The 12,615-nt window shown below is 35.9% G+C and overlaps 2 protein-coding genes across 5 annotated transcripts in view; one reads left to right on the top strand and one right to left on the bottom strand.

Moving 5' to 3' along the window:
* The window catches only part of Tax1bp1 (Tax1 binding protein 1), a 69,936-nt gene extending 64,514 nt beyond the window's left edge, over positions 1 to 5,422 (top strand). For all 3 annotated transcript variants that reach the window (XM_071613922.1, XM_027939615.3, XM_027939616.2), the window contains 2 exons: positions 3,916 to 3,998; positions 4,792 to 5,422. In XM_071613922.1, coding sequence (XP_071470023.1) covers positions 3,916 to 3,998; positions 4,792 to 4,993 — 285 coding nt within the window. In that variant the 3' untranslated portion in view covers positions 4,994 to 5,422. The remainder of the gene's footprint in view (positions 1 to 3,915; positions 3,999 to 4,791) is intronic.
* A 1,233-nt stretch (positions 5,423 to 6,655) lies between these two features.
* Jazf1 (JAZF zinc finger 1) overlaps positions 6,656 to 12,615 on the bottom strand; it is a 327,436-nt gene continuing 321,476 nt past the window's right edge. Inside the window, exon 5 of one of the 2 annotated variants that reach the window (XM_027939606.2) lies at positions 6,656 to 9,009. In XM_027939606.2, coding sequence (XP_027795407.1) covers positions 8,833 to 9,009 — 177 coding nt within the window. In that variant the 3' untranslated portion in view covers positions 6,656 to 8,832. The remainder of the gene's footprint in view (positions 9,010 to 12,615) is intronic. The other variant, XM_027939607.2, reaches the window with a different exon arrangement.

The raw sequence follows: 12,615 nt of genomic DNA on the forward strand, positions 1-12,615 counted from the left end.
TAGGCAGGCGCAGGGTCTGTGTTCTAGTGCCTAAGTCTTTGATTCATTTTGAGTTGAGTTTCGGGCAAGGTGAGAGAGGGGTGAATTTCATTTTGTTACATGTAGATTTCCAATTTTCCCAGCATCCATTTGTTGAATAGGTTGTCTTTTCTCCGGTGAATATTTTTAGCACCTTTGTCTAGTGTGAGATCAACTGCGTTTGTGTGAGTTTGTCTCTGTGTCTTCTGTACATTGGTCTACTTGTCTGTTTTGGTGCCAGTACCATACCATTTTGTTACTATGGCTCTGTAGTATAGTTTAAGGTCTAGTATTGTGATGCCTCCTGTTTCACTCTTCTTGATAAGGATTGCTTCAGCTATTATGGATCGGTCTTTAATTTTTCCAAATGAATTTCACGATTGCTTTTTCTAATTCTATGAAGAATGTCATTGGGATTCTAATAGGAATTGCATTAAATCTATATAACTTTTTTGGTAGTATGGCCATTTTAACAATATTAATTCTACCTATCCTTTGGTAGTATGGCCATTTTGACAATATTAATTCTACCTATCCAGGAGCATTGGGAGGTCTTTTCATATTGTAAGGTCGTCTTCAATTTCTTTAGTGTTCTGTAGTTTTTATTGTAGAGGTCTTTTACTTTATTTGGTTGATTGATTCCCAAATAAATTTTTTTTTTTAAGCTGTTGTCAATGGGGTAGTTTTCCTAATTTCTCTTTTTAGTAGATTCATCGCTGATGTATAGGAACATGTTTGGTTTAAGGATGTTAATTTTTTTTATATCCTGCTACTTTCCTGAATTCATTTATTAGTTCTAGAAGTTTTCTGGTGTGGAATTCTTTTGATCTTCTAACTGTAGAATCAAGTCATTGGCAAACAGTGATAATTTGAGTTCTTTTCCTATTCATATCCCTCTACTCTGGCTGCAGTTTCAAGGACAGTGTTGAATAGAAGTGGTGAAAGAGGGCATCCTTGTCTTGTTCCAGGTTTTAGAGGGAATGCTTTCAATTTTTCTCCATTTAGAATGATGTTGGCCTTGGGTTTAGCATACAGAGCTCTTAGAATGTTGAGGTATGTTCCTACTATCCCTAGTTGTTTTAGTATTTTGAACATGAAGGGGTGCTGTATTTTATCACATGCTTTTTCTGCATCTGTTGAGATGATCATATGATTCTTTTCTTTGTCTATTGATATGATGAATTATGTTTATTGATTTCTGTATGTTGAACCAACCATGCATCCCTGGGATGAACCCCACTTGGTATGGTGTAGTATCTTATAAAGTTTTTGTTGATTGATCATTTTGAATATCAATGTCATGAGAGATTTCATTGTATGAATTGGCTCTTCAAAGACTTAATGCATATTTTCTGATTCTGAGCTATCAGGTGATTCTTTTGTTGTTGAATTTCACAAGAAATTGCCATTTCTCATTATAACACCTCCAATGCCACTTCCCTTGGATTAGAAAATAGGTGATAAAACATAACCAGAATAATAGGGTTATCATTGCCATATTTAGAAAGTGTAAATTGCTTTTGCTCTCCTTCCCTCCACCAGGTATTTAATGAGCAGGGGTAATAATGTATCTGATAGAATGTGTGTGGCATCTTAGCCTGCAGTACACTATACTCTAGGCTTATTCATGAAAGCACAAAATTGATGAAAGCTGTTATCTGTTTTAAAATGGAGAGAGCAGGTTATAGGATTTTAAATTTTTCATTGCCTCAGCTCCTAAGCCATTGGGATTACAGGCATGCGCCACTGCACCCAGCAAATTATTTTTCTTTTTGATTGATGAACAAGAAATTTTGGTTCATTATGTTAGTTATTTAAGCAGGTTCAGAATTTCAACTGTTGTTGCTGGAAAGCCTAAATCTGAAAGCTAGAATAACCTGGAACAGAATCAAAATTTATTATGTTATACATACTATCCTTACTATCAGATCTACTATATCATCTTCCTTCTTTGTACATATAAATTTAAGCTGCCTGGTTTTTAGTTACCTATAGTCTTAATTTTTTGTTTGTTTTGTTTAATGGTGCTGGGGATTGAACTTAGTCCCTTGAGCATGCTAAGTAAATACTTCATTACAGCTATATCACCCCACCCTTTAAGCCTAGATAGGTTGTCTGTCCTATTTTCCTTTTGCCCAGTATATTCTCTGGATGGAAATAAAAAGCACTTTCTCATGTACATGGGTAGCAGGGAAGCTTCTTGCCCACACCTTTATATTTCAAGAAGGGAAAGTTGTCAGAATGATAGACAAGCACCCCTCCCCCAAATACTGGTTATTCATTAACATTGCACTTTCACGTCACCTATACTTTTTTCGTACCTCTTCCCCATGACAACTTAAATAGTACATTAATAGCCTCTGTGGGGCAAACATGACTACCCAGCACTATAAAGGATGTTCATTGGTGCCTGCTACACTTGGTTTTGTGCTGTTAAGTCATGACACAAGAGTGGTTAATTGCTATTGAAAGGAACAAAAGCAAATAGGCAATTTCAGTTCCTGTTCTGGGTGTTAATTGAGCTTCTGTGTGGGTGTAACATGTCCATAGCTCAAATTTACTTCTGGGATATAAGCACAGGAATCTAAATCAGTGTGTGTGTGTTTTTTTTTTTTTTTAAATTTAAAACTCAGAATTAAGTTCCCTTTACTATCTATTAATCAAAAATTGAATTTTGAATTTTGTTCTACAGCATTTTGAGGTGTGTGGTTTGGTGCAATGTTTTGCTTTAACATGTATTTTCTAGTTGGATTTACCAGTGTGTGTGCCCAAGAATATACACATAAAAACTCAGACATTTTATTGGTTTTCCTATATTTATGATTTCTGTATATTGTGCATGGATGTATCTACACATCAGAAAAGTTTCCTTGCAATTTAACAATTAGTACGTGTGAGTAAATTGAAACATGAATGCAGTCTTATGAAAATGATCACTCAGGCTGTGGAATGATTAAAAAATCAGTAAAATTAATTACAATTAATAGGTTTGAAAGGTTTTGGTTTTACCTTCATTCACACAGTTACATATGATATGTCTCCATTTCACTAAATATTGTTCTTGTATAGTAGTATACCCTTATCACTGGTTTCAGTTATGTGCAGTCAGCTGTGGTCTGGATATATTAAATGGAAAATTCTGGAATTAATCCATACTTTTAAAATTGTGTGTTGTTCTAAGTAGTATGGTTTTTAGTTACCTATAGTCTTAATCTCACACACAACCTGAATCATCCTTTCGTACAAATGTTATCTACCCTGTATTAGTTACCTGCCTCTTAGTCACCTAGTAGCTATCCCAGTTTTTAGATCAACTGTCTCACAGTATCACAGTGTGTGTGTTCAAGTAATCCTGTTTTACCTAATAAGGGAACTAAAGCAATAGAGAAATTGATGCTGACAATTGGAATATGCTAAAGGGAAACTGAATTGCTTCCTTTAAATGAAAAGGTGAGAATGTTCAATAAGATGTTTTGAGAGAAAGAGACCACATTCACATAGCTTTTGTTAGAGTATACTGTTTTATGTTACTTTATTAACCTTTTACCATACCTCATCTAGAAATTATCATAGGTATGGTATGTATATATAGACAATAACAATTATTCGCAGTTGGGTAGTATCCTCAGTTTCATGCATCCACCACAGATCCTGGAATATATGCCCTGTTGGGTATGGGGAGTCCTTATTTTTAAGAAGTTCAGACTGTTAGTACATAGTGAAATATTCTGTTAAGTTCACTGTCAAACATATTTATTTATATGAAAGTCTAATTAAATGATAATTAAGGTATAATTTTCTTCCTTTGTTCTGTCAATTTGCTTATTCAAATTAAGGAATTGATAGTTGGTTTTACATTTCTCAAAAATGTTTTAAAATTATTTTCTTTCTGCTTAGGAAGATGAAAATGTGCCCACTGTTTCTGATCCACCAAGTCAGCATTTACGTGGGCATGGAACAGGCTTTTGCTTTGATTCCAGGTAAGTTTTTTCTTTTCTTTTGTAGAATTACATGGATTAAGACTAGTGATTCTCAAAGTGTTGTTAGTCCTGGGAATTTGTTAGAAATGAAAGTAAGTTCCCAGTGTGTGGCCTACAGAATCAGGTGTATGGCCTAGCAATTCACTGCCCTCTGGATGATTCTGATATGTGCAATCCTTTGAGAAACAATGTCATATTAACTTGACTATTAAACCAAATGGGCACTGTTGAATTGTATTTGCCCTTATAGTTTTACAATAGACATTTCCTATTAGTTAAAAGTGGAGGAATTTGCTGGGTGGGTGGCGCATGCATGTAATCCCAGTGGCTTAGGAGGCTGAGACAGGAGGATTGCGGGTTCAAAGCCAGCCTCAGCTACAGCAAGCACTAAGCAACTCAGTATTACCCTGTCTCTAAATAAAATACAGAATAGGGCTAAGGGTGTGGCTCAATGGTTGAGTATCCCTGAGTTCAATTCCCAGTACCACTACCTCCAAAGGAATTTTTGGCACTAAGCCTCATTTCACACAGTGCTAGTGGTTTTTAATGAAAAAGGTTTTGTTTATCTAATTATAGATTAAATTTAAAGGCCTTATGAATAGATACACAATTATCTATAGTCAGCATTGAGAAGCAGGAAAAAGGCTTCTGGAGTAACTAAAGGCTTTCAAGATACATTGGTTCAATAGGAATGTCAGCTAATTTGATAAATGTAATATTGTCATATACTGACCATTACTGCTGTTATAAATTTATTAGAAAATCTGTAATTCTTCATTTTCCTTTCTTTAAGCTTTGATGTTCACAAGAAGTGTCCTCTTTGTGAACTAATGTTTCCTCCCAACTATGATCAGAGCAAATTTGAAGAACATGTTGAAAGCCACTGGAAGGTGTGCCCAATGTGCAGCGAGCAGTTCCCTCCTGACTATGACCAGCAGGGGTTTGAAAGGCATGTTCAGACCCATTTTGATCAGCATGTTCTAAACTTTGACTAGGTACTTTTTATTATGATTTAATACAGTTTAGCAATTTAAAAAAAGTCACTTCAAATAGACCACTAAGAAGACCACAAGGCACCACTTTCACGCATCCTCTACCATACTTTTCTGACAAAGAGCTACTTTGAGTTTGGTGTTGCTAGGGTCAGAGTCAGTCTTTGGCTTATCAATAAATATAATTTTAACCTAACTATTAATCTTACTTGCTTTAAGAAAAGAAGTTCTTGTGTGTTTATATCTTTATTTATTCTCATTTGCAAAATTGTATGAAAAAAGGATACAGGAATTATTTTAATGTTACTGCACTGAAAAAATATATATGTAATAGTGTGCTAGATTACTTAGCAGAATATTTACAAGTTTCTGTTGATCTTGTTGATTGAGCATGATTACTAAATATAATGTAATAAAAAACATTGATCATAACAGTTTTGCGAAGTTAATTCTTTGAATATATATAGAAAAGTCCATAATTTAGCTTGTGAAATAATAGTTCTAAAATTTTCTTTAGAAATGAAAGTTCAGGTAGAATGAGATCACATGCTTGCAAATACCCTTTTTATATATGAAATGTTGGCTTTAGGAATTAATAGAAGGCATATTTTGCTAATTTTATGACAAAATTTAGAATAACCAAATGACTATTTTTAAACTGCGTTGAATTTGTATTTATAACTAATGGGGAAAGGGAACAAGTCAGTACAATTTGTTTTCATATTAAATGACCTCATAACAGTGTTTGTGGCATAAAAATCGGAATATGTCAGTATCTTTTTCACATTTTCCTGATGAGAATATAAATTTGAAATAACATTTTCAGTGATTAAAAATGTAAATGCATAAACCCAAATGAAAGTAATGTGTTTCTTTAGTTGTGTCTGCTGTGCAGTCCCCATTAACATTAAAGAACACACATTTTTCAAGGTCTGTAATTTCTTTGTCAAATTTATTTGCAGTAGTTTTTCACTAACCTAGCATTTTGGGCACATTTTTTTGGCCTTTAAAAAACTTAGGAACTGTATTTCTTTCTGTCAATGTTAAGAATTTAACATTTACTGTTTTGGTAGTTATCCAAATGTTGAGACTTACTCTGAGCAAACTGTTAATCTACTATTGACTTCTGGGGTGGTGTATGTGAACTGCATGCATGTCATGTTGCTTGTATTTGTAAGAGAATCTGTATTGCAGGAATCCTCTGAAAAGATTTTTGAATCTAGGGCAGTATATTAGGCATTCAAATGTTTAAAACATGACAGTCCTGAGAGGCAGCAGCATTGAAGACTTCATGTTTCAGCTTCCTGGTAAGTCACAAAACAAGCAGAATATATGCAGGTAAAACATATTTAACACTGTGAGCATTTTTTGTTGTAGCTAGCAGTTATGGTTTATGTTAATCTGAAAGTAGTACCTTTTGAATGTTACGGTGCTGTTATTAATGAAATGATACTATCTTATTAGCCTTTACTTTTAAATAGTGTTTTGGACCCAAGCTTAGAAAAGTAATGCAGTCACAGCAAAAATTTGAGAATAAACTATGCACCCACAGAAGACTATAAAATAATAGGTACGATAGAACAAGGCACTGATTATATAGTTCCCATGGTAAGCTTAATACTTTATTTTCATCCTTTATTATGGGGAAAAAAAAAAAGAGCCATCTTTGTTTTGGGTCAGAGGCAGTTTATTTTAATGTGATTTCATTTACATTTATAAGCAGCTTTTCTTGACAGGAATTTTGATTAAGTTGCCTTCAGTTCTAAAACCTCTGTCACCTTCAAACAATGTGCTCTGTCCCCAGCAAAACATACGAAAATATAATTTAAAGCACAGTTTTCACAGACACGGTACAATACATTCACTATACACGGTATAACAAAATATTCCCATCCTTACCTGTTTAGTAATACTGTCACAATAAGTAAATAGAAATTGGAATTTGTTTTATCATTGAAAGAAATTTAACATGCACAATGACTATTTTTATGACTGTTTAGCTGTTGAACTACTGATCCAGCCTGCAGTTTCTTGCACTAGAAGGAGCAAAGCTAAATAATTGCTGGCCTACATTTTTTTTTTTTTTTTTTGGTCAACTGTAGGTAGATATGAAATAGCCAAGTAGGGCTGCTTTATGCACCAACTAGTTGATTCTCATATCTGGATCACCTTCTTAACATAGGATAACACTGTATTCAGGACCAAGACCACTCTTCGGAGATCCGAGGAAATTTTTAGTGGGCAGTATCTTTATAAATATTTTTAAATCCCTCATTATGAGAGATTCACAACTTGTGAATAAAGAACCTTACCCATCTGTTTAACAGAATTATCTTTCAAAATGTCTGAAAAATTGAGGAGGGACCCCTGCTTCCCAGCCATGTGTAAGACTTTTCATCAAATGGAAAGAATGGGAAGAAAGTTATTTTATGAGGAATTTGAATTTGCTTTTCACCAGTTTGTATGTGGGTAGTTAGCTGTCTTGAAGCAATTTTTATTGCATAATTAGGCAACTGGTAAACTCTTGGGTTTAAGGAATAGCACTTGGGAGAAAAGAACACTCAAGGCATGATGGTACTGTCGGTGAGAAAAACTTCAGTAATGGTCCAGATGTGGGTCACTCTGATGGGTCATATTAGTCACACTTTTCTTTGACCACCTGCTGCAAGAAGCACTTAATCATCAATAAGGCTCATTTTCATATTTCGGCAAAATGTTTATAAAGCTAAACAGACATTTCCAATGATAATGCACACATCTACAATATGATGGGAAAAGTGCCTTTAAAATAAGTCTCAAAACACAACATGAAAAGGAGGCAATAAGGGTCTTAACAAAAATGTTTCTCTTTGAAACGTGCTTAGAGTTTTAATTCTGATTTGCAACCCACAGGTTTCTTAGGGCAGTGGTTGCAAGAATTGGCAACACATAAACATTAAACTGTTGGCAATAGAGAACTACAAAGTGCTTTAAAACTTCATTGGAAGGTGAAGCTATAACTGAATTTCATATGCACAAAATTTGCACTTGTTTCTTAACAGATTTCAGGGGGAAAGTATTTTACTAAACTGGTATCTTGGTCCGCAAGTTAACAATTGGTATTTGAATCCCTTGCACCCAGCAGGCACTCCACGAATGTGTTAATGAGTGAACTGAATATTTTGTACAAAAATGCCATTTATAACACTAAAATGATAAGTCAGATGGCAAGATGGCAAGATTTTCAGCTTTTTAAAGAGCAAAAGGATTTGCGAAATATAAAACACAGAAAGCACACCTTTTATGCATGTTATTTAAATATGAAAATATTTTTAGCATATTATGTTAAACATTCTTATTTATAATTCCATTACCTAAAGTCTTTCTACTCACAAATACTAACTCCATTATGTAAGGCATGGTAACCAGTGTGATAATGAAGGTATTATTTTGGTTTTGAACGTGAGTTGATGTGTTGAAAAACTTCAATCACATTACAATCTTGAAAAAACATCTCAGTGCCAGCCCCTCCTCCCCCCCAATTGATATTACTGCAATACAACTAAACATATGCAACATGCCCTCGATTTTATTTTGTTTTGGGGGAAATGTGCTGAAGAACCTAGAGCTTTTTTTGTTTAGCACCTTATATCAAAGTAATGAAAATGGGTATGATGATTACATGTGCAAATGTACAAAATCATTAACTCTACAAAGATACGTCATTCCAAAATTACAGAAAAATTTAAAGCATGCATTTAATTCTTTAAAGGGTTGCTGAATGCTTCCCCTGAAAAAAGGTGGCTGTTTTCAAAATCAGCAACTGCTGGTGAGGATTTCTTGGCACAGTTATGACCAGCATGTTATTGCTGCATCTTCCTGATAATCTCAGCTGACACCGGGGGGTGGAAATTGATTGTATGGTGCCGCAGGCCCTGAGCGGTCTTGTAACTCTTTCCACACCGACATTTGAATGGTTTGCGGACACGAATCTGTGTTCTGTGACCATTCTTAGCGTGGTACTTTATGCCATTCACATTCTGTGGAGAAGACAAAATGTTACCTGTTAGATGAAGTCTCAGGTTTTAACCTTAGTATGGATCAAGATTGCAGTTAACACATCTGGGTGGCAGCTGTTTATAGAGAGAAAGCTTTGCATGAACTCCAGTTGTGACCCTTTAAGGACAGCCTCGTGTATGGACACCAGGTCACACACTTAAGGAGATACTCTGAAAGAGTATATATCTTCAGTATATATTCAGGCTCCCAGACTACATATTAAAAAAGTTTTGAATAGGAACAGTTCCCTCTTCCTGGAACTTGCTTCTCCCTGAATCACTTTTCCACTCTGACAGAGTTAACAATGGTCAGTCGTATAAAAATATAATAAGGATGACCAACAAAATGTTTCTAAAGAAAACCACCAACAGATTGGGACAAATCTTAAAGACTTGTATGAATTTCTGATTTGGAAACTCAAGAGTCTTGATTTCAGACAACTACAATAATAATTTCCTCTAACCTTACCTGGAATCTTTGTCCATTTTCTTTTTGTCTATTTTCTGCTCGTAAGCAGGTGTCACTGATACCACTATGGCAGCATAGGTATATGTGAAAACCAAGCACCCAGAGACAGATGAAGGCCCTACCTTTATTGATGTGTACTGCATTCCAAATAGAAAATGTGCTTTCAAAAGTTTAGGTTATTATGTTAGTCTTGGCACTAAAATGTGACTGGATTTCTTAACATCTAGATAATAAAAATCTGGATGGTAAGATTAACAATGCTTTCAGGATTTCTTCTAATTGGTTTTGCTAGTTCACTAGCGTATTCTATGTAAGATTCCATTTCTTGATTTACTCTTTACATGTTTAATGAACAGTTAATATTGTTCAGCCAATTAAACAGGTTGCAGACATTAAGGGGAAGACTTAAGAAAGAAATGTCAGAGGTGATATTTGCATATAAGTCTTAATTTCCAAGTCAGATTAGAGAATAAGGGAATAGAGAAGCAGCAGCTTGATACTTGAGTTGCTAAGCACAGAAAACCAAGCATGAGCTATTTCCTAAAATACTACTTAAATACCAGTCCTGATGGGCCTGATCCCATGCCCAACAAGAAGATTCCAGCAGTCTTTCTACCCATTCATAGGATGTCCTTAATGAGCTCCCAGAAAGCAGGGATGACTCCTGCTACTATTTGATGAGTAACCAAGTTCCTGGCACGTAGTAAGTGCTAAGTGAATGAGTTTGTTAGAAAAGTGTATCCCAGTGCGTGTCTCACTATTCAGGAAGACGTTGAGAGGACTACTATTAAATATATGGGTTTGGGGCTGGGGTTGTGGCTCAGCAGTAGAGCACTCTTGCCTAGCACATGTGAGGCCCTGCATTCAATGCTCAGCACCACATAAAAATAAATAAATATATGGTTTTGGTGGTTGTTACTATCACATTTCCTTCATAAGAGTTTTGTAAGCCCAACAATAGAGAATTCTGTTGGACTTGTTGAACCCAGAGGTGCCAAATAGCCACCACAGGACTGTCTTCAAAGTCTCAAAGTTGTCCAAAAAACTAGGTTAGAAGGACACCAGCCTCTGTCCAAACATGTGGCTTGGGCTGTCTGTACCTTCATCCCTTGTCCTCCCTGCATCCATCCTTTCTCACAGTGAGGAAGCACCTTTCCAAGAGCCATAATCAGACAGACTGACCTAACATGGATAGATGTGTCCTGATGGCCCCCAGCTATTCTAGCCCCCCCCCCCCCCAGGTGAGGCACAGGCATGTGAGTGAAGAAGCCAATTTGTGTATCCAACTGGGTTCAGCCTTCAGATGAAGTTTTACTGCAACTTTAACAAGAACTACCTAGCCAGAGCAACCAATTTATAGTACTCTGGAAGATAAATTCTTGAAGTTGTGTGTGAGTGCGCGCGCACGCCTTTTGAGAAGGAGGGACGAACAATACAGTGATACTTTTATGACCATTAAAAAAAAAAGTGGTAGAATATGCAACAAAATGAAATTAAGCCCCTATCTCTAAATGTACAAAACTCTGATTAGATCAAGGACCAAGGAATTAAACCAGAGACCCTGCGCCTAATTGAAGAAAAAGTAGGCCCAAATCTTCTTCATGTCAGATTAGGCCCCAACTTCCTTAATAAGACTCCTATAGCAAAAGAAAGAAAATCAAGAATCAATAAATGGGATGGGTTCAAACTGAAAAGCTGCTTCTCAGCAAAAGAAACAATTAGGTGAATAGAGAGCCTACATATTGGGAGCAAATCTTTACCCCTCACACATCAGATAGAGCACTAATCAAGAACTCAAAAAGCTAAGCACCAAAAAAAACAAATAACCCAATTAATAAATGGGCCAAGGACCTGAACAGACGCTTCTCAGAAGAGGATATACAATCAATCGACAAATATATGAAAAAAAGGTTCATCACTAGTAGCAATTAGAGAAATGCAAATCAAAACCACTCGAAGATTTCATCTCACTCCAGTCAGAATGGCAGCTATTATGAAGACAAACAACAATAATTGTTGGCGAGGATGTGGGGGAAAAGGTACACTCATACACTGGTGGTGGGAATGCAAATTGGTGCAGCCAATATGGAAAGCAGTATGGAGATCTCTTGGGAAATTGGGAATGGAACCACCATTTGTCCCAGCTATCCCTCTCCTTGGTCTATACCCAAAGGACTTATAAACAGCATACTACAGGGACACAGCCACATCAATGTTTATAGCAGCACAATTCACAATAGCTAAACTGTGGAACCAACCTAGATGCCCTTCAGGAGATCAATGGATAAAGAAACTGTGGTATATAACACAATGGAATTTTACTCAGCATTAAGAGAATAAAATCATGGCATTTGCAGTTAAATGGATGAAGCTGGAGAATATTATGCTAAGTGAGGTAAGCCAATCCCCCAAAACCAAATGCTGAATGCTTTTCTCTGATGAGAGGATTTTGATCCATAATGAAATGGAGAGGGGGGAATGGGAATAATGGAGGAACTTTAGGGCAAGGGGAGGGAGGGGAAGTGAGGGGATGGGTAAGAAAGATGGTGGAATGAGATGGATCATTACCCCATGTACACATATGAAGACAAGAATGGTGCAATTCTACTTTGTGTACAACCAGAGAAATGAAAAATTGTGCTCTATATATGTACTATGAATTGAAATGCATTCTGCTGTCATATAAAACAAATTAGAATAAATAGATTTTTTTAAAAAGACTGGTAGGAAGTCATCCATTGGCTAACAAATGGTAGACATGGGTATATGCCTGCTTGTGATTATCCTATTTGTCAGTTCAATGAATACTCATTGAGCATTTAATTTGCAAGTTGCCTGTCATTATTTACATTATTAATATTTTGAAAGATCAGACTCTTCTCAGGATTGGTGCAGTTAGAAGCTTCAGTGACTTTTTAGAGAGGCTCTTCCCATTGCCTATGTGTGAATGGATGGATGGATGGATGAACTCTTAAGAATAGTCTGATTTGACCTTGTACCAACATTTGTGATAATGGTATCCCATGGACACTTGTGAACTTGGTAAATCACAGTAACAGTGGAATGGTATAGCCCCTAGTCGGGGCCTTTTCTGTGGTTAAGGGTTACTAAATATTTCA

This window comes from Marmota flaviventris, chromosome 1 (assembly GCF_047511675.1).
Source record: "Marmota flaviventris isolate mMarFla1 chromosome 1, mMarFla1.hap1, whole genome shotgun sequence".
Taxonomy (NCBI): domain Eukaryota; kingdom Metazoa; phylum Chordata; class Mammalia; order Rodentia; family Sciuridae; genus Marmota; species Marmota flaviventris.